At 38.9% G+C, this 22,213-nt stretch overlaps 1 protein-coding gene across 1 annotated transcript in view; it reads left to right on the top strand.

Annotated features, from left to right (window-relative positions):
- The window catches only part of efhc2 (EF-hand domain (C-terminal) containing 2), a 50,807-nt gene that overhangs the window by 15,180 nt on the left and 13,414 nt on the right, over positions 1-22,213 (top strand). Inside the window, exons 8-12 of the mRNA XM_059968279.1 lie at positions 11,975-12,140; positions 13,285-13,427; positions 15,042-15,238; positions 16,413-16,546; positions 21,579-21,776. Of these exons, the coding sequence (XP_059824262.1) occupies positions 11,975-12,140; positions 13,285-13,427; positions 15,042-15,238; positions 16,413-16,546; positions 21,579-21,776 (838 nt within the window). The remainder of the gene's footprint in view (positions 1-11,974; positions 12,141-13,284; positions 13,428-15,041; positions 15,239-16,412; positions 16,547-21,578; positions 21,777-22,213) is intronic.

The following is a 22,213-nucleotide window of genomic DNA, read 5'->3' as shown; positions in this document are numbered from 1 at the left end:
TAGTAGTGAAACAAACTGTACCTATACATCTGCCGTCAATACAGTAAAGTTGTACTTTTATATCTATGTATTTATTTCTCTGACTTGTGTACAGATAAGGCAAGATTGAGAATTCATTGAAATGTCCCAAGGAAATGAACTTAAATGCTTGTACATGTCAAGGTAGCACAGCCTGACAGTTCTTTGCTTCTTTCTTAGAAACATAGAAAATAGGTGCAGGAGTAGGCCATTCGGCCCTTTGAGCCTGCACCACCATTCGGTATGATCGTGGCTGATCATCCAACTCAGAACCCTGTACCTGCTTTCTCTCCATACCCCCTGATCCCTTTAGCTACAAGGACCATATCTAACTTCCTCTTAAATATAGCCAATGAACCGGCCTCAACTGTTTCCTGTGGCAGAGAATTCCACAGATTCACCACTCTCTGTGTGAATAAGTTTTTCCTCATCTCGGTCCTAAAAGGCTTTCCCTTTATCCTTAAACTGTGACCCCTCGTTCTTGCTTCCACTCTGATTTTGTAGATTCTAGGTGATTGATGAGGCCCATTTGTGAACTGCAGACTGGGTGGGGAGGTATGGATGGCTTGTGAAGTGGTATGGTTCTTCCACCATTTACACCAGGTTTCTGTGTGGTCCCATTGTATGAGTCTCAATGTCACTCTGAATGTTCCTTCTGCATTTTAACCAGCTAGGGTTTCTGACAACAAAGATGTTGCATTTTTTCAAGGAAGCTTGAAGCTTGGAGAATATCCTTAGATCCTTTCCCCTATCACCCTTCCCATGAATGTTGATGAACAAGAATGTTGACATAATAGTCAATGAAATGGAATTACATTTCCCCACTTCATTGCCTGCCTTGCTTCTGTTTGAATTCAAAACACAGAAGCATATAGCAATCAGAGTAGCACTGTGGCAAAATGGAGAGAGCCATTTAAAAGTTGGAGCCCTGTTACCAATTGATGTAGGAATATGGAGTGGATTCCAGTTAACTGGGACACAGCAGGACAAGTACATTTTGGCCCAATTAAGCAGCTGCTCCAATGAGCTGAAGTTTCATGGAAATAGCTAAAAAGATATTTTAAAAAAAGACAAACAACTGTTTAACTGAGTCATGAATTATGTATTTAAATGAAATATAGAATGAATTAGAACAAACACTATCAATACTACTATAGTATTATAAAACTGTGTATTGGCTCCTATTAGGTATCAGCAGAGTAATTAATTTTGTATACACTGATGTGGTCTTTTGATTAACTGTGAATGAACAAGAACAGCATAGACACCTCGTGCAGATAATAGATGACCTTCCTACATTGTTTGCTTCTTCCTAATTTTAAATTTTGTTGTAACACTCAAGATGATTGATACCTTCAAATTCTTTATAGTTCCTAACTTACTGAAGTAGTGAAATCGTTTCATTTTCATTTCTGGCTGTTTCTGGCATCTCCAAGCCTAAATGCTTGAAACCACAGTGAGCAAACAGTTCTGAATTACCTTTCTGCTTATTTCTCGCCAGCTATCAGTGTCAAAGATCATTGCTTTTCAACACAACCACCTGCAAATGACACCATTTTTTAAAAAAAAGCTATTCGCTCTAAGCACAGTGTAGTGTCTAATGGCCACACAAGTGCATGTGACTGCCATTAGTTAGAAATTGTTCGGCAACGGTTTCCTGTCCCAGTTAAGGAGCATAGCGTCCCAAATAAATGAAGGGAGTCCTGCCTATTTTCTCAGTTAGTTTTTGCTCTTTAAGAGTTGTCCCATATAAGTGCATGCCCCAATTAACCAGTAACACAATTAACTGGAATCCACTGTTTGCAAGGGTCAGGGATGTCTCGGATTGGGTCCATGGCATTCTAAAGTGGGAGAGTGAGCAGCCAGCAGGGTTGGTACATCAGCAACCACGACATAGGCGAGGAGGTCCTAAAGAAAGATTTTGGGGAGCTAGGTAGAAAGCTGAAAAACAGGACCTCCAAGGTAGTAATCTCTGGATGACTGCCCGTGTCATACGCCAGGGAGGGTAAGAATAGGATGATTTGGCAGATGAATGTATGGCTGAGGAACTGATGCAGGGGGCAGGAGTTCTTATTTATGGATTATTAGCGGGAAGGTACAACTTGTACAAAAAGGACAGATTATCTCAGAACTCAAGGGGGGGGGGGGGACAATATCCTTGCGGCAGGTTTGCTAGAGCTGTTTGGCAAGGTTTACACTAATTTGTCAGGGGGATGGGAACCAGAGTGATAATGCTGAGGATGAGGTAGTTGCTTTACAGAGACAGTGTGTTGTGAGACTGCTAGCAAGGAGAGGCTGATGATAGGGCAAAATTGCAGTCAACAGGATGAGTTACAATGTAAAAGGCGGACAACATCAAAAAGGGTGATTACAGGACTGAAGATGTTATATTTGAATGCATGCAGTGTATGGAATACAGTAGTTGAACTTGTAGCACAGCTACAGATCGGCATGTTATGCCATTGTGGGCATCACTGAATTGTGGCAGAGGAGGTAGCATGGCTCTGTTGATAAAAATGATGAGTGTTTGATGGCTCTGGGCCTCTACTCACCAGAATTCAGAAGAATGAGGGGTGACCTCATTGAAACCTATCGAATGTTGAAAGGCCTCGATAGTGTGGATGTGGAGAGGATGTTTCCTATGGTGGGGGAGTCCAAGACCAGGAGACATAGCCTCAGAGTAAAAGAGTGTCTTTTTAGAACAGGGATGAGGAGGAAAGTCTTTAGCCAGAGAGGGGTGAACCTGTGAAATTGATTGCTACAGGTGGCTGTGGAGACTAAGTTATTGGGAGTACATAAGGCAGAAGTTGAAAGGTGCTTGATTAGTCAAGGCATGAAAGGATATGGGGAGAAGGCAAGAGATCAGGGTGGAGAGGGAAATTGGGTCAACCAGACAATCGGTCAAATGGCCTAATTCTGCTCCTATATCTTATGGTCTTAATTGTTGCAATTATATATTAGATCAATGCAGACAGACATTTAATGAAATATTGGGTGCTTGGAAAGTGCCTGCATATTTGAAAGAGACTCAAGATCAAATACCCTGTTGGGTTGCATTAACACGATTGGTACATCAGCTGTGCAGTGCATGATTTATCTTTCTATTTCGTTCTCCAGTTTCCATTTCTCCCAGCTCCATCAAATGCATCATTGGAAAAAATTGACTCCTTCCTGAAATGAGTTCCAAGAATCTCTGTCAGAGCACACTGCTACCAGTGTACCTCTATTATGCTAGGTTCAGTTGATATATTGATGTACAGGTTAATTTTTAAAGGTGTAAACCACTTAACAAATAAATGTTCATCTGAGTCACTACGTGATATTACAGTGTAATGTTTGGGCTATATAAATAAGCTGGTAGCACGAAGTAGCAGTGATACCATCAAAGAGAATGGGCTCACTTATTCATATATTGTAGATCCTTTGCCATTTTCAGAGCTTCCTTGCTTTTCTAATACAAAAGCTGGAAAGCTGAGTTCAAAGGAATTTTTGATAACAAAAAACAAAATCATACTCATATTTGATATTTTGGAAAACAGCACCAACATGTGCTGGTGACATAATCCAAGAAGAGGTATTCAGTGTAGGGGATATCATTGACCCTCCTGGTTTTGAATTCCCCTGAAATCAGTGAGCAACCCTCAAAGAATCCTCACAATTTGACCACAAATTGAAGATGCAAGGTAATCAAAGTACAATTTGGACACGAGTCCTATCTTTAGAACCTCTTACATCAACCTGGCTCCTCAATTCCTCATTTCTCTGACTGGGACTGACTGGACTGGACTGGACAGGCACTTCCTGGCTATCAAAAAGAAAGCTTTCTTTTCTTTCCTGGGTTACCTACTTTAGACCTCTTTGTCTTTTTAACTTTCATCCAGTGGTCAGTTGGTGGCGCTGTTGGTCTTAGAAGGACTATATAGACATAACTACAGCGTAACCTCAACAGAACACTGGTGTCTGGGGAATAATTTAAACACTTCAAAAATAAGATACCCATGGTATAATTGAAACTAATATTTACTCAGGTTCCATCTTGGGACGTAATAATACCAGTAGTAATTCCAAAGCCGCATATTGCAAGGTTGCATTGCACAAGAAAAAAGAGCATTGAATGGCCTTTTCAATTTTTAGATTAGACTAGACAACTGGGTGACCCGATGGGGCACCCTTTGAGAGAAAGGTAGTGCAGTCTGATGTGATGTGCTTTGGAAATTAAAGAAGAAAAACTCAGTTAATTAAAGAATAAAGATGCGTGGCAAGACAAAGATGGCTCCTCATTTAATGAAGGACACTTTTGATGACAACATTTCTGGTTGATTTGCCACCCTTCAAGAATACTCTAACGTTTTCATTTCTTTTTCCCTGGCTTAAAGCCACATACAGCTGACCATGCTGGAATACCAGTTTCCCCAGATAAATCAACACATTCTCCATTGTATGACCTTGTGCCTTATGTATGGTCATAGTAAAGCATGACTGTATCAGGAACGGGCTGTGCTGAAGAGGGACATCTTCCCCTTCTGATAATTGAGCGTTATTCCTGGGATCATGACAATGTCATTATTGAATGCACCAATGTTTATCTCTGCTACGATGAGATTATCATGCAGTTCTTCCACCATCATTTGCATTCCATTGCAAGGCCTTGGTGGATCCAAGTTCCTCATTGAAATGATGGGAGATCCCCTCTTCAATTCCAGTTTATATGGGGACAATCCAGAGAGTTCGACCGAATCAAGAAAAATGAGTGGCGTTAGCTCCTTATGGCATTGAAGCAACAGTATTTTTTCATGATTCCAGGGAAACGTCTAATGCATGTGAAATTCATTTTTCGCATCATTTCATTGACAGGAACCAAGATAGAATTCCTTGAGAATAGTTCCGCAGGATTGTCGAATGTCGGGTAGATGAAATCAATGCATTTTTCCATAGTTTTTGCTGGCAGAATCAGGTAATTCGATTTCATCGTTTTCATTTTTCTCAATCTTGTCTTCTCCAACATCCAATAAGAACTCAGAATATCATCCTTCGCCCTCACTCAATCGCATGTTTCTCTTCAATTGAAACTTGATGAAGCTTCTCCATAAGTAGGATATTTTTATGCATGAATTCTCCACATCAGCATCATTTCTGCATTTCACAACTGGTAGAAGCTGATGGAAGTCGCCACAGCACAAGATTGAAATACCCCCGAAGGCCTCATTCTTGCCAGATACATCACGAGGAGTCTGGTCCACGGCTTCGAAGCTCTCCCTCCTAATCATGGGGCACTCATCCCAGACAATAAGCCTCGCATTTTGGAGTAAATTTGCAGTATTGTTGCTTTTATTGATGTTACAAAGGGCATCTTCATTGACTTTGAGGAGTACTTTGACTCTTGAATGTGCTGTCCTACCACCAGGCGTCAATGTTACTGCAATACCTGATGATGCTACAGCAATAGCAACACCTCCATCTCGCCTAACTTTAGCAAGGATCAAGTTGATGATAAATGTCTTGCCCGTTCCTCTTGGTGCATCGGTGAAAATCATTGAAGAGGGATTCCTTTCCAAGCAGTCGCACACATAATCATATACTTCTGTTTGCTCATTATTCAATAGGGGCTCCTTCTGTGAAACAAATTACTGCTGTTCATCTCTGTTGTATTGCAGTTCACACAATAATTCCAGATTGCCAGCACTTTGAGCAATTGTACCCTTTTTGGTGTTGGCAAGTTATATTCTTCAAGTGTTTTGCCCAAGTTCTCAAGATTCCCTTGGAAATACAGAAGAGCTTGCCCATGATGCCTGTCATCGATCATGATATCAGGATCATCGATAGTTCTCCTTTCCATTTGTAAGAAATCTTACAATCTTACATTACATTCTTGAAACGGTTCCATAATTGCTGTGGATTGTTGATTTCAATGTTTGTTAGCAAGACAACAAACAAATCTCTCATTGCTCTGGGTATTCTTGTTCTCTCCGCTTCTTCTATAGTTTACTGCCAATGATCATCAGCTTGCAACAATCCTCTCTCTCTGCAGACATCTTTGAATGATGGAAGGATATCTCCATGATGTGTTTTCAATGATTTGAAAGATACTGGTCCCTTTATGTGATGAAGAAGTTGTCTCAAATAGTGGAGGTCACTACTTCGTGGAGAAATGGTATACACTTGACCCAGAACATTTGCTTCAAAAATCCCGGAGTACTCCTCCACTCTATTCCCCATTCTCCTTCTTTCTGTTCTCTTATTAGTGCAAGTGTAGAATCTGGGAATATCCGCATAGTACAGGGTTCTTACAAATGGATCGCAAGTGCAAAGATCCATGAATTCCATTAAAGTGGTTCTTGCCATATCAGTATTCAGTTGCACAGCAGCATTATCTCAAAGAATACTCGATGCTGTTGGGGAAGGTGCACTTGAAGGTGAACAACGGCTGGTTCCCTCTCATGAACTGGAAATCCAAATATCAATCCAAAAGCTTTAGAGGGCTCGATATAGCTGCCTGTCAAATACTGTGTGATTTTTGTCATCTCTATTCACTGCAAAAGCTGCCTGATCACTCAAGGTGGAATTGGCCCTGTGAACCTCGTGAGGCGCTGCTGAGGCTAGCCGTATGCATGCATCGTGGTGTCGCATCCCGATTTCCGTGATGGCGGATCGGCTCTCGGGTCATGACGGGGCAGTTGATTTTGGCAAATGAACAATTTTATACTGGTATATAACCCTGAACTTTGCCTGCATTCTGTAATTGCATTTTAAGTCGATTTAGCCAATTATAGTGTCGCTGTAATGCACCGTTTGTGCTAATTGGAGGTGACAAACAGAGCATGAGAGTTTTAGTATTATATAAATTCCATGTAGAATTTTTATTTACCTGTATCATGCTGAAACCTTGAGTAGTGAAGCATCCTGTTGACACCCTTTGTTGTTTGGGGTCGACCGCGGATGTTGTGTCCCAGCTGTCTATGTGATATGCAACCCAAGGTGATATGATATGGAGAGCAAACCGTTGCCCTGATAGCAGGCCCACCCAAAAGTGCCAGTAACTCACCTTTGCCCCTTCTCCTGTCGGTTGAAATGGATCTGCTGGGCTTAGTTTATGTGAAGACCAAGACCTGGACTTAGTTGTTAGATGTTATTTGAGGTGCACGCAATTTGGAGACTACTCCCACCATCATCCCTGGCTAGAACAACCTTAAGGAACCAGCATCCTACTAAAATATTGTTTTCATAATAACAGGTTAACAAACTGCTTATAGGAAATTGTGAGCACAAATACCTCCTCCTCTTTGGTGACTGCAGGTGGCAACACCATGTAATTAATGTTCCTTCGCTCAGAATATTCTTTGTATAAAAACACATTGAATTTTGCCTCTAATGAACAAATGAGATGGAAATAAATAAAGCTTACACAAAGTCACTTAAAATATCTAAAGAAAAATTCTGAGATTTTAAATGATTATGCTGTTAATATCAAAACCTGTTGCATTTAATCAGAATTAGGTTTATTATCACTGGTGTGTGTTGTGAAACTTGTTAACTTAGCAGCAGCAGTTCAATGCAATACATAATGTAGAAGAAAAAATGTAAAAATAAATAAATCAATTACAGTATATGTATATTGAATAGATTAAAATCATGCAAACACAGAAATAATATATATTAAAAAATGAGGTAGTGTTCATGGGTTCAATGTCCATTTAGGAATCAGATGGCAGAGGGGAAGAAGCTGTTCCTGAATCACTGAGTGTGTGCCTTCAGGCTTCTGAAGTGTGTACCTCCTACCTGATGGTAACAATGAGAAAAGGGCATGCCCTGGGTGCTGGGGGTCCTTAATAATGGATGCTGCCTTTTTGAGACACTGCTCCTTGAAGATGTCCCGGTTACTTTGTAGGCCAGTACCCAAGTTGGAGCCAATGAAATTTATAACCCTCTGTAGCGCCCCCCCCCCCCCATATCAGAGTGATAAAGCCATTCAGAATGCTCTCCACAGTACATCTGTAGAAGTTTTTGAGTGTTTCTGTTGACATACAAAATCTCTTCAACATTAGAAGTATAGTTGTTGTCTTGCATTCTTTATAGCTGCATCGATATGTTGGGCCTAGATTTGGTCCTCAGAGATCTTGACACCCAGGAACTTGAAACTGTGCACTCTCTCCACTTCTGATCCCTCTATGAGAATTGGTTCACGTTCTCCTTAAATCCACAATCAGCTCTTCTGTCTTGAGTGCAAGGTTGTTGCTGCACCACCACTCCACTAGTTGGTAATCTCACTTCTGTACACCCTTCATCATCATCTGAGATTCTATCATCATTTAAAGAGACTTTTTATAATGTACTTAATACAATAAGAGAAAATGCTACATATATTTAGCTGATAAGGCAACAACTATGCCAGGGGTTCCCAATTTGGGGTTTGCGGAGCCCTCGGTTAATGTTAAGGCTCCAGGGTGTAAAAAAGGTTGGGGAACTGGGATGACCTATGGAGACAGAAACAGTTTCAAACTGATGACATTTCATCAAAAGTGGGAATAGTTGAGATGTAGGATTGTTATCTGAAATCGTAAAGTGAAATATTGTTTATCCTGACAACCTAAAAGGAAAACACCCTAGAACTGTCCTTTACTCAAATTACTGTTTCAGATTAATAAGCAGAGTATAAAACAGTAGGCTGTACACTGATTTATTTCATGGCCTCACATGTGTACAAACTTTTGGCCTGAGTAAAGATATAATGAAAGTACCACATTGCCACATTGTGTAGAAAATTCATTGGCAATTTTACATCATATTTACTGTTGCAATTCTTTTGCTGCAGAATGTGTCCAATATACAAATAATGTATTTTGAATACTTCATTACTAATTTTTAAGTTCAAATTTTTTTTTGTGCTGAACATTGGAAAACAGTTGTTATTTGTGTTCCACAACCCATTATAGCTTCTTGTTACAGCAGTCTGCAGAAATATACCTTTGGTTCATTAGTACAGCATGCAGCACTGGTATCTTGATGAGTTTAATGCTAATTGTTCTTTGGCATGATGGCTGAAACAAATTGTTTATTTGATAATATGTTCTCAGTGGTATTAAAATCTAATAGAAATTATTGATAATGGTTAACTAAATTGAGGAAGTCATTGTTTAGTGCAGAACCAGATGATTCAATTGTCAAGTTTCCTATATTTCTGTAATAACAAAGAACAAAGAACAATACAGCACAGTACAGGCCATTCGGCCCACAATGTTGTGCCAACCCTTAAACCCTGCCTCCCATATAATCCTCCAGCACAAATTCCTCCATATACCTGTCTAGTAGTCTCTTAAACTTCACTAGTGTATCTGCCTCCACCACTGCCTCAGGCAGTGCATTCCAAGCACCAACCACTCTTAAGTAAAAAACCTTCCTCTAATATCCCCCTTGAACTTTGCTCCCCTTACCTTAAAGCCATGTCCTCTTGTATTGAGCAGTAGTGCCCTGGGAAAGAGGCACTGGCTGTCCACTCTATCTATTCCTCTTAATATCTTGTATACCTCTATCATGTCTCCTCTCATCCTCCTTCTCTCCAAAGAGTAAAGCCCTAGCTCCCTTAATCTCTGATCATAATGCATACTCTCTAAACCAGGCAGCATCATGGCAAGTCTCCTCTGTACCCTTTCCAATGCTTCCACACCCTTCCTGTAGTGGGGCGACCAGAACTAGACGCAGTACTCCAAGTGTGGCCTAACCAGACTTTTATAGAGCTGCGCCATTACCTCATGACTCTTAAACTCTATCACTCGACTTATAAAAGCTAACACTCCATAAGCTTTCTTAACTACCCTATCTACCTGTGAGACAACTTTCAGGGATCAGTGGACATGTACCCCAGATCCCTCTGCTCCTCCAATACTCCCAAGTATCCTGCCAAGTAATGTATGTCAATATTTGCTAATGAACCAACTGTTTTTTTTCCCCTAATTCCATTGAGTCCAATATTTACTTTGGAGGTGATGTTTTAGTTTTTGCAAATGAGAACTCAAACGGAAGGACTAGGTACCGTGCAAAATAACTGTAGTCACCTGCAAACTAGCTTAAAGAGGGACATTTTGTTGCCTTGTATAGTGGCTTCATTCAGAAAATTATGTTCACTTATGATCACCTCTGGAACAAATTTGGAATGAGATTGCTTCCTTCCATGATGAGATCTGTAATGGGTTGATTGTTGATGATTGTGTAATATTTAATTCCATTCACGACCCTTCAGCAAATGAAGCAGTATATACCTGCATTGCATCAATGTCCAAAGGCATGGGCTGTGAAATAGCATGTATCTAGAACATACATTTTACAAAAGTACCATGCAATGATTATTTCCAACAACAGAAACTCTTAACTATATACCCTTGATATTCATTGGCACTACCATTTGCTGGGCCCCACGATCAAATTTTCTAGGGGTGGAAAATTGCATGTGTGTGCAACCATTGACCAGAAACTTACACTATAGCTTAACACAATCCAAGACAAAACTGTCCATTTCCTTGGTAACCTATCCACAACAATCCCAGCTCATTAACATGCCGTTACAGCAGGATATACTATTTCCAATAGTTATCCATCAAGGTTGCACTAACAATACTTCTTAAATCCTGAACGAAAAGAAGAATAAGTGCAGCAAGATCATAGGAAAGGCACAAACTGCTGGTTCCTTCCAAGTTGAATAATATGACTCAGAAATACAGCATAATGCATCATTGTTGGCCCTGAATCCTGAAATACTACTAAGAAGAAGGTCGCCACCAGAAAGACTGCAGTTGCTGTGGTCGTGATCTTTAAGTGATAGTTCTCAATTCTGACCATCAATTGCCACAATATCCTTTTGAACAACATTTATTGTTTTATTCAGCCTTTCTCTTTGCACTTCTGTCCACAATCTGTGAGTATTTACATTTACTACCCCCAACACCACCCAGCTCATCTGAGACTTGTGTCAATCATTCTCAGTCCTCACTCTTTATTGGTTTTCTCCACCTCTCCCTAGCTCTCAAACTTAAAACCTACTTGTTTCCTAAATTTCTTACTTGTAATGAAGGATATTGATGGTATGACCTGATGCAATTGAGCTCCATGGTGATGAACTAAAACAGTAACCATTTCAATTGGGACTGGATGGTTGTTGAAATTATGTCTCAGTGAGAATTTTGAATGTGTTATCCAGTGGCACCAGTTAATCACAGGATCATGTTCTCAGAGTGAGTTTGCCAATTTATCCCCCTATGGGAAGCATAGCAATGTGTAGAGGTGTGCAATTTTGTGTGCTTGTGTATGTGCATAAGCATATTCGTGTGTTGGGAGGTCAGTGTGTAAGAACAAACAAGTTAACATTTTTACATAGCAGCACACACAAAATGCTGGATGAACTCTGAGGCCAGGTAGCATGTACTGAAGCAAATAAACTGTCGACATTTCAGGCAACGATCCTTCATCAGAACTGGAGAGAAAGGGAGAGGTTCCTCCTGCATTTTGTGTGTGTTGCTTTGGATTTCCAGCACCTGTAGAATCTTTTGTGTTTAACATTTTTACATTTTTTTACATATTATTTGAAGTCAATTTTATTGTTAATCATCAAACTAATCAACATCAATTTATGCTGCAGTAAATTAGTTAAATGATGGATGTCATCTTAGGACACAATGTCTGAGAACTTGTGGTTCTGTTTTTACCTGTACTGAGACAAAATCAAACTTTCAAATACAATATGAAGATTAATTTGAGTATTTTGGAAGCTGAAAAGTACTAGAATGTGCGTTATCCATAAATCAAATCATTAACTTAGTTATGAATGGAAATAATGGTGCATCTGTCATCTCTAATATTGAAGTATTTTTGAGATGATTAATAAGTTGAGTGTTAATAAGTGAAATCCACTAATTTTTCAAATTGTAATAACCTATCAAAAATGATCTTGTGTTACATTAATTAACAGAGGATTTCACACCAGTCAAATACAAATCAGAGCCAACCACGAAGGTGAGAAAGGAAATTCCTCCATACAATGGTTTTGGATCTGAGGAGGATTCCTACAATTCTACTTTAAGCTTGGAGCCCAAACCACCACGACGTGATATAATAAAGTTTATGGAGAAAGACAGGTAAAACCAAATGCTTGCAAGTAGATGGACCTGAGGCAATTGTTCATTTGAGTTTAGATGATATCATGAGCACTAAGTGGGTTCCCTGTCAAGGGAAACTGTTTAAAAGGAAACATCCCCCATTCGTAACTGCTGAGGGTCCAGTGACACTTTTAGGTAAATTAACTCTGAAGAGGCATTTGCAGAAAAGCTACAAAAACAAACCGCTAGGGATCTTGGAGGGGTCAGGCATCTTCTGTGAAGCAAAGGGATAGTGTATGTTTCATGTCAAGGATTCGCTTTTGCTAAAATGGTAGATGTCAGCTTCCACTGCAGAATGCAACATGCATGTTGTCTATTATACTACCACAAAATAGTCAATGTTATGTTTATGAGGAACATATCTATGTCTATCATTAGTCCAAAATGCATTAATGAATCATGGTTCATTCTTGATAAATTTTGGGTGTTTTATCACCAGTTCTCCATAATTTTGTAAAAGAAAAGGTTGTCTTTCTGCATCTTATCAAATTATGGTTCTGATTTTCTTAATCACTATATTCTACTATTTGTTCAAAGAACTTTATTACCGATGTTTGACATGACTTGCCTTTTATAAGCCTGTTATTAAATCTATTTGCAGGATTATAGTGTTCACTTTATCTTTTATAATGGTCCTTAAAAATTATACATTAATATTATGCTGAGTGGTATGTGGATTTCTAGTAAATCAGTTCTGCCTCTGAACTACATTAAGTTAACAAGTTTTCACCATATACGAGCTGAAAATTTTCAGAAGTTTGTACACCTTTGATATCAAATGTTGACTCTCTCGGTGATCTGCAATACATACCTTCAGGCCTTTGTCCCACAGGTGCTTAAAACTGCTTCTCTATCTATTGTTCTCTAATAGCCCACCTTCACTTTTTTCATAAATAAATTTGCATTTTCACCACAAATAATTTCTTTATGTATTTACCATTTTGCTTTACATTTTCTCCTTGTGCTACCTGCCAATCATTTTTCATGCTCCCTTTTCATTGTTTCGTTTTAGTTTTAACTCTTCTGTGTTCGACACCTGTGACTTAGAATTATAATGTGCCATTTGAGATATAAAATCTGAAATATAATAAATACAGTGTCTTGTTTTTATGATTGTTTTCAGACAGGGATTGGAAAGCAATGTGCTCCAGTTTAGTGCCAGATTAATAACGAATAATGAAATTAATAATGAACGGAATTTTATCCTTTCCTATTATTTGAGTGATGACACAATTAGTATTTTCGAACCTCCAAAGGCGAACTCAGGTAAGAATATACTGTAGTTATATGCTTTTACTTGCGCATAAAGGGCTGTGTAATCAACATATATTTATGTAAATTATATAAATACCATTATAAATATAACTAATGGATCCCTCCAATTGAGCATTCACTATAGCATATTCTGTAACAGCATCTTTGTTGAATCAACTCAAATTTGATCATCTTATTTCTAAATGTCAGAGATTTAGATTCTAAATCTGCTCCTCTAAGGACAATCACTTCTCATGATTCAGTGTAAACACGAGGAAATCTGCAGATGCTGGAAATTCAAACAACACACACAAAATGCTGGTGGAATACAGGAGGCTAGGCAGCATCTAGTGCTTCTCCCTATAGATGCTGCCTGGCCTGCTGTGTTCCACCAGCATTTTGTGTGTGTTGTCATGATTCAGTGATGGGCTTTGCACCTTTCATTCGCAGCTCCTCTTGGAGCTTGTACTTTGTACGTCTCTATGTCATCTTCCCCACCTTATCCCGACCACTTGATCATCCCCAACCCTCTTTATCCACAAGTACTTTAATTGGTGCTTCCAGAGCTGCAGAAAGTTAAGCTGCATTGATATGGTTGATGATCCTGGAAAGCAAGAAGCATGTTCCTGGAAGCAAGTTTCTTGAAATTCTGAATTTCCATTATTAGGCATGAGCAAACAAACATTTACAGGGCAAAATCATGTTTATTAGTAAACTATGCTGTCAGTGGTCACTTTATTAGGTGTACCAGTAAGCCTGCTCGTTAATGCAAATATTTAATCAGCCAATCACATGGCAACAACTCAGTGCATAAAAACATGCAGACATGGTCAAGAGATTCAGATTGGGGAAGAAATGTAATGAAGTGCCTTTGACCACAAAATGCTTGTTGGTGCCAGAAAGGGTGGTTGGAATATCTCAGAAACTGCAGATCTCCTGGGACTTTCATGCACAACAAAAGAGTTTACAAAGAATGTGAAAAATAGAAGAAACATCCAGTGAGCGGTTGTTCTGTGGATGAAAACACTTCATTAATGAGAAAGGTCAGAGGAAAATGGCGATAGTAATTCAAATAATCACACATTATAACTGGGGTGTGCAGAAGGGCATCTCTGAATGCACGATATGTTGAATTTTAAATAGCTGGATGGCAGCAGCAAAAGATCCTGTACCTAATAAAGTGGACACTGAGTGTATTTGAGTAGCTCAATACAATTTCACAGGAGAGAGTTACTCTTGAATCAAAATTGTAGCAAGAGATGCAAAGCAATTAGTGCTCACAAAATCTATGTTTCTGTTATTTATCCCACACGCATACTTTCCCAATTATGTAATATGGGGTTGGAGAATCCCAAATTATAACTGTGGCAACTCTTAGTTTTGCTGTCTGGTAATGTTGGATGATCAGAAATTCTTTTAATTCCTTTGCTGTACACTGAATTTTGTCCCCAAGTTTCAACGTACATTGTCTAGTTTTCCTGAATTTTAATTAAAGCTTATTGGCATTCATTACATCTGCTTTCTGTTTGTTTTGTAAGAAAACACACTTTAAAATAGGTTTTGAAGATTGTACTGTAGACCCATTTTTTTTAAAAAAAACATTCAAATAACATATTTTTCTTACAGGCATTACTGGTGGTAAATTTTTGGAAAGGGGACGAATAAAAAAACCTGGCCAGGAACTATATAAGAGCGGGCTATCTGACTATTTCACTCAGCAGGATTTGTTCGTTGGAGCCAAACTCTGCTTCTATGGGAATTACTTTTGCCTGGTAGATGCTGATGAGTATACTTTCAGTTACATGGAAAAGAATGCAGATGAAGTAGGTTAAATAACACTTTCACTTTTCTTTATTTACTTTCTACTTCCTTTCAAAGTAGAATTAACTGTAAACAAATGCGTAGAGATAATTTAAAGCAAATTAAACTCTACAGATATTATAACTTAGGAACATTTATTTTAGAAGAATATATTCACCTTACATATCTTTATCCAAATCGTTAATCTTAAAGGGATGAATATTTCAAGCTAATATACTGGAACTGTCCTTGAAAGGATCATGATAATGTTGTCACCATCAAGATCATTGAAAGGATTATGATCATTGGTGGCTTTCATTACCCAAAGAGAGCCACACTGTAAGACTCTGAGATCTTCATGCTTTAAGTTATGTAAATATTAAAATGCAGCTATTGAAAAGCAAATTCTAATATAAAACTCTTTGATGCAGTCAAAGGACCTGTGCTGCCCATTACAATGCTACTCTCTGGTGTGTGCTCACATTTGCCATGACATCTAACTTTATTACCTTTTACTTTGTGCAATTGTTCCTACATGATAATCATGAGGCCAAACAGAAAAAAGGCTGTAAAAAAAAATCAAGCATTCACTTTCATAAAAAATAAAAAGAATCAGAAGACAGTGACTTCTAAAAGGCAGAACTGTGCAACCAGTGTCTAGCTCCTTCAAAGCTGAAAAAGAGTACTGTAGTAACTCAAACCCTAAGGCACAAATTGATGTGGGCCCATCTACAAATAAATCCAACAGCAATTCAACAAGCTTATCACTGAAAGATTGAGGAAACCTGGGTGAAACTATGTAAATAGTGAACATTGCTGGAATACATTTTCTCATGAAGGATTATTTCCTTTAAATACGTGCCATTAGCAGCAATAATTTTGTACACAGCAAGATATTGTAGTGTCACTGTGGTAGGATTCATGTGTGTGAGGGTGAGGATAAGTTACTAACGCTGGGAAATTGGTGAAAAAAGCAAATACTGCTATTTGTTTTGAGTTCCTATATCTCATGTTTACTACTAGTAATATTAATTGGACAGTACATAAAATATAACTTATTTGTTGTACTGTAGAGGGATTAACCAATAAAATGTATAGAATTTAATTAACATTTGCTTTAATCGATGAGTTTATTTTAACTTATTTTCTTTCATTCTACAATTTAATTTCAACTTCATCAAACTTCTCTTCTACTAGTACCAGAAGGCCAATATTTGCACAATTTTGACAAAGCTCAAAACAAGTGGTAATGTACATTCTCTTGAAATTAAAAGGATGCTTGCAGCTCATGATCATAATAGGACCGGAATAATCAATTATGATGAATTCAGGTGAGCATCATGATATCAATTTGGGATCAAATTGGCAATATTTTCCTGCATTAACATTTACATACTTAGTTGTTTCATAAGACCATAAGTCATAGGAGCAAAATTAGGCCATTCAGCCCATCAAGACTGTGCACCATTCTACCTTGGCTGATTTATTATCCCCCTCAACTCCATTCTCCTGCCTTCTCTCCATAACCTTTGATGGCCTGACTTATCAAGAACCTATTAAACTCCGCTTTAAATATACTCAGTGACTTGGCCTCCATAGCTGCCCGTGGATACGAATTCCACAGATTCACCACCCTCTGGCTAAAGAAGTTCCTCCTCATCTCTGTTCTAAATGAAGGTCTCTCTATTCGGAATTTGTGCCTCTGGTCCTAGACTCACCCAGTAAAGAAAACATTCTCTACACATTCACTTTCAATGTTTGATAGGTTTCAATGAGATCTCACCTCATTTTACTAAACTCCAGTGAGTACAGGCCCAGTGCCATCAAATGCTCCTCATGCATTAGCCCTTTCATTCCTGTGAACCTCCTCTGAAGCCTCCCAATGGGAGCATACGGTTTTTTAGATAAGGGGCTCAAAACTACCTCCAGTATCAAATACAGTCTGACCAATGCCTTAAAGCCTCAGTATTACATTCTTGCTGTTATATTTTTAGTCTTCTTAAAATGAATGCTAACATTGCATTTGCCTTCCTCACCACCAACTCAACCTTCAAATGAACCTTTAGGGAATCCTGCACAAGGACTCCCAAGTACCTTTGCACCTCTGATTTTTGAATTTTTTCCCCATCTAGAAAATAGTCTACGCCTTGGAGCTACTAAAGTGCATGGCCATTCACTTCCCTGCACTATATTCCATCTGCTACTTCTTTGCTCATTCTTGCAGTCTATCACTAACACATTCTAACGCTACCTGTTGCTCCACCTATCTTAGTATCGTCTGAAAACTTGGCCACTAAACCATCAAATCATTGATACATAATGTGAAAAGTAGCAGTCTCAATACTGACCACTGTGAAACACCGCTAGTCACTGGCAGCCGATCAGAATAGGCTCCTTTTATTCCCACTCTTTGCCTTTTGCCAGTCAGCCAATTTTCTATCCATGCTACTATCTTTCCTGTAGTGCCATGGGGTCTTAACTTGTTAAATAGCCTCCTGTGCGGCACTTTGTCAAAGGCCAACATCCACTGACTTTCCTTTGTCTATCCTGCCTGTTATTTCCTCAAAGAATTTCAGCAGATTTGTCAAACAAGATTTCTCTTTAAGGAAACCATGCTGACTTTGGTCTATTTTATTATGTGCTTTCAAGTACGCTGAAATCTTATCCTTAATATTGGACTGCAATATTGTCCCAACCACAGAAATTAGGCTAACTAACCTATAATTTTCTTTTTCCTGGCTCCCTCCCTTCTTAAAGAGTGGAATGACGTTTTCAATTTTCCAGTCTCCCAGAACCATTCCAGAATTTAGTGATTCTTGAAAGGTCATTGCTAATGCCTCCACAATCTCTTCAACTACCTCTTTCAGAATACTGGGGTGTAGTCTGTCTGGTCCAGGTGACTTAACTATCTTCAGAGCCTTTCAGCTTCCCAAGCACCTTCTCCTTAGTAATAGCAATTGCATTCATTTCTGCCCCCAGATACACTCTAATTCCTGGCATACTGCTAGTGTCTTCCACAGTGAAGACTAATGCAAAATACTTATTATTTCATTCCCACATTGCTACCTCTCCAGCATCATTTTCCAGTGATTCAATATCCACTCTCACCTCTCTTTTACTCTCTAACTATATAAAAAAACTTTTAGTATTCTCTTTATGTTGGTTAGCTTACCTTCATATTTCATCTTTTATTTATGGCTGTTTTTTCGTTGCTTGCTGTTGGTTTTTAAAATCTTCCTAGTTTTTGTGATATTATATGCCCTCTTTTTTTCCTTTTAATGGTCTCTTGACTTTTTTTATCAGCCACAGTTGTGTCATATCCTCCCCACCCCGCAACCCCTTAGAGTACTTCATCATTTTTTAGATGTATCTATCCTGCGCTTTCCACACTTCCCCAGAAACTCCAACCACTGCTACTAAGCCATCATCGTGAATAGTATCCCCTTCCAATTAAATTTATCCAACTCCTCTCTCATGCCTCTGTAATTCCCTTTACCTCACTGTAATACTGATAGATCTGACCTTAGCTTTCCCTTTCAAACTTCAGAGTGAATTCTATCATATTATGATCACTGCCGACTATGGTTTCCTTTAGCTTAAGCTCCCTAATCAAATCTGGTTCATTGCATAACGACCAATCCAGAATTATCTTTCCGCTAGTGGGCTCAACTGTGAGCTGTTTTGAAAAGGCATCTTACAAAGGCATTCTACAAATTTCCTCTCTTGGGATCCAGCACCAACCTGATTTTTCGAATCTGCCTGCATATTGAAATGCCCCATGACTATTGTAACATTTCTCTTTTTATATAATTCTTACCACTGTGAAGCCACTCTCGGAGTTCTTCTCTCTTCTTCTATTCCCCACTCTGGCCTCTAGCGTTTTCTCCTCATCTGCCTATTACCGGTACCTCACCTTGGCGCCTCTCCTTCTTCCCTTTCCTCCATGGTCCACTCTCTTCTCCAGCCCTTTACCTTTCCCACCCACTTGACTTCACCTTTCACCTTCTAGCTATCCTCCCTCCCCCCTCCCCCCACCTTTATACTCTGGTGTCTTCCCCTTTCCTTTCCAGTCCTGAAGAAGGGTCTCGGCCCAAAGTGTCGACGGTTTGTTCATTTCTATGAATGCTGCTTGGCCTGCTGTGTTCCTCCAGCATTGTGTGTGCATCCCTTTTTATATGCCTTTTCTGTCTCCCGTTGTAATTTATATCCCATATCCTGGCTACAGTTTGGAGGCCTGTATATAATTCCCATCGAGGTCTTTACCCTTGCAGTTTCTCTACACACAAGGATTCTACATCTTCCAATCCAAGGTCAACTCTTTCTAAGAATTTGATTTAATTTTTTATCAGCAGAGCCACCCCACCACCTCTGCCTACCTGCCTGTCTTTTTGATACAATGTGTATCCTTGGATGTTAAGCTTCCACTTGTGATCTTCATTCAGCTAAGACTCAGTGATGGCCACAACATCATGCCTGCTAATCTCTAACTTATCTTCTACCTTATTCTGTATACTATGTGTGTTCAAATATAACACTTTCAGTTCTGGATTCATCAGCCCTTTTCAATTTTGCCTTCATGTTTCACTTACCTAATCCCAATGGCTGCAATTTTGCCCTGTCTGCCTGTCTTTCCTCACAGTCTCACTACATACTTCTTCTACTTGTATACCAACTGCCCATTCTCAACACTATCACTCCGGTTCACAACCCCTTGCCAAATTAGATTAAAGCCTCCCCAACAACTCTAGGAAACATGCCCAGAAGGATATTGATCCCCTTGGGTTCATGTGTAACCCTTCCTTTTTGTACATGCTTTCCCTAGAAGGCAATGATCCAGAAATCTGAAACTCTGCCTCCTCCAAGAGATCTTCAACCACTCATTCATGTGTGCTATCATTCTAGTCCTACCCTGACTAGCAGATGGCATGGGGAGTAATCCAGAGGTTACCTCCATTGAGGTCCTGCTCTTCATCCTCTTCCCTAACTTCTTACACTCACTGCGCAGGACCTCTTCCCTTTCTCTACCTATGTCATTGGTGTCAAAGTGCACCACGACCTCTGGTTGCTTACCCTCCCTCTTGAAAATATTCTGCAGCTGTCCTTGACCCTAGCACCTGGGAGGCAACACACTATCCTGTTGACTTTTTGCGAGCACAGAATCTCCTGTCCATGCCTCTGACTGCAGAGTCTCCTCTCACCATATCACTACCCGACTTTACCTTTCCCTGCTGAGCCTCAGAGCCAGCCACGGTGCCACTGGCCTGGTTGCTACTGTATCCATGTTTTATTCTAGAACATAGAACAGTACAACACAGAACAGGCCCATCAGCCCATGATGTGCCAACCTTTTAACCTACTCCATGATTAATCTAAACTTTCCCTCCTACATAGTTTATAACCCTCCATTTTCTCCCATCTGTGTGCCCATCTAAGAGTCTCATAAAATGTCCCTTATGTATCAGCCCCTGACACTACCTGTGGCAGTGCATTACAGGCACTTACCATTTTACATGTGTAAAGAAAAAACCTTCCTCTGATATCTTCCTTAAATTTTCCTCCACTCACTTTAAAAGGATATCCTCTGATATTAGCCATTTCTGCCTGAGGAGAAAGATACTGGCTGTCAACACTCTTTGCCTCTTTGTACTGCTTAACTTGTTGAAGTAGGGAAATAATTTCATTTTCACTCCCAGCCATTTCTGGCATCTCCAAGCCTGAATGCTTGAAACTACATTGAGCAAAACATTTCTGAATTGTCTTACTGTTTATTACTCAGCAACTATTAGTGCCAACAATCACTGATTTTTGAACACAAACATGCAAGTGACACTAATCACAAACCGTTTGCTCTAAGCACGATGAAGTGTCTAACAGTCACACGACATGCACGCAACAGATGCTGGTTAGAAAATGTTTGGAAACAGTCTTCTGTCCCAATTAAACAGCATAGTGTCCCAAATAAATGAAGGGAGTCCCAGCTATTTTCTCAATTTGTTTTTGTACTTTTAAGAGTTGTCCTAAATAAGCTGCTGCCCTAATTAACTGATGGCCCAGTTAACCAGAATTCTCCTAAGTTATTACCTTTATTTTATTCGGTTGTACTTTTCTTAGTGATCAAATCATTGTATTGTTTTCTGGCTAGTACCTGTAGTGAGTTTGAGAGCTGTTTACTAATATTACTTGAAACTTCATTAATATCACCTAAGCTATGTAATAATACTTCTAAAGTGCAACGCACCATTCCAATATTTTAAAAGTTTGAATTTCCTAAATTCTTACATATCATAGATTTAATAACTATGTAATAACCTCTGGATTGATTCCTCATTGTAATAGCTCATTTTACATATTGTTCATGAAAAGGAATATTATAATTCAGATTGGAGAAGGACACCTTACTGAACATGAAGTGATTACAATGGGCCGGTATTATAGCATTCGGGAAGATCAAGAAACAGACATTTGCCTTATATTACATTTGGTTCAAGAGGTGCTGAGAAAAAATGGCTTTGAAGATTTTCTCAAAATAGCGGAGGCTTTCATCTATGAGGATCGACAAAGGTAACAAGCATAGTAATAAGCATTGCCATATTCAGATTTATTACTCTTATACAGTGAGTCCCCAAAATGTTCCAGAAGTTTATAACCTAATATGTAAATGCATTATCCACATTCCCCTCATTATGTCTTCCCATTCTTATTTTAGGATACTGTACTGTAAATATTTGCAATTCATGGAAACACATAACTTTTGTAATTAATAATAGGTGATATTTGGAGATTTTAATACTTCCTGACACTTGTCTATAAAATAGCTTAGTATTCATGCATACAGTATTTGATTATTTATAGCAAAGAAACTGTTAAACTGAATTTCATCTATATATTATGCAAGCTCTTTTTTCTTATAAGCAACTTACTTTCAAATTTGTTATACTATAAATTCACATTACTTAAAAAAAGAAAAAAATTGCAAGTTACTATATTAAGTCAGCGAG

The sequence above is a fragment of the Hypanus sabinus genome, chromosome 4 (assembly GCF_030144855.1).
Source record: "Hypanus sabinus isolate sHypSab1 chromosome 4, sHypSab1.hap1, whole genome shotgun sequence".
In the NCBI taxonomy this organism is placed as follows: Eukaryota; Metazoa; Chordata; class Chondrichthyes; order Myliobatiformes; family Dasyatidae; genus Hypanus; species Hypanus sabinus.
The sequence above is the reverse complement of the archived record's forward strand: the minus strand, read 5'-3'. Positions and strand labels throughout refer to the sequence as shown.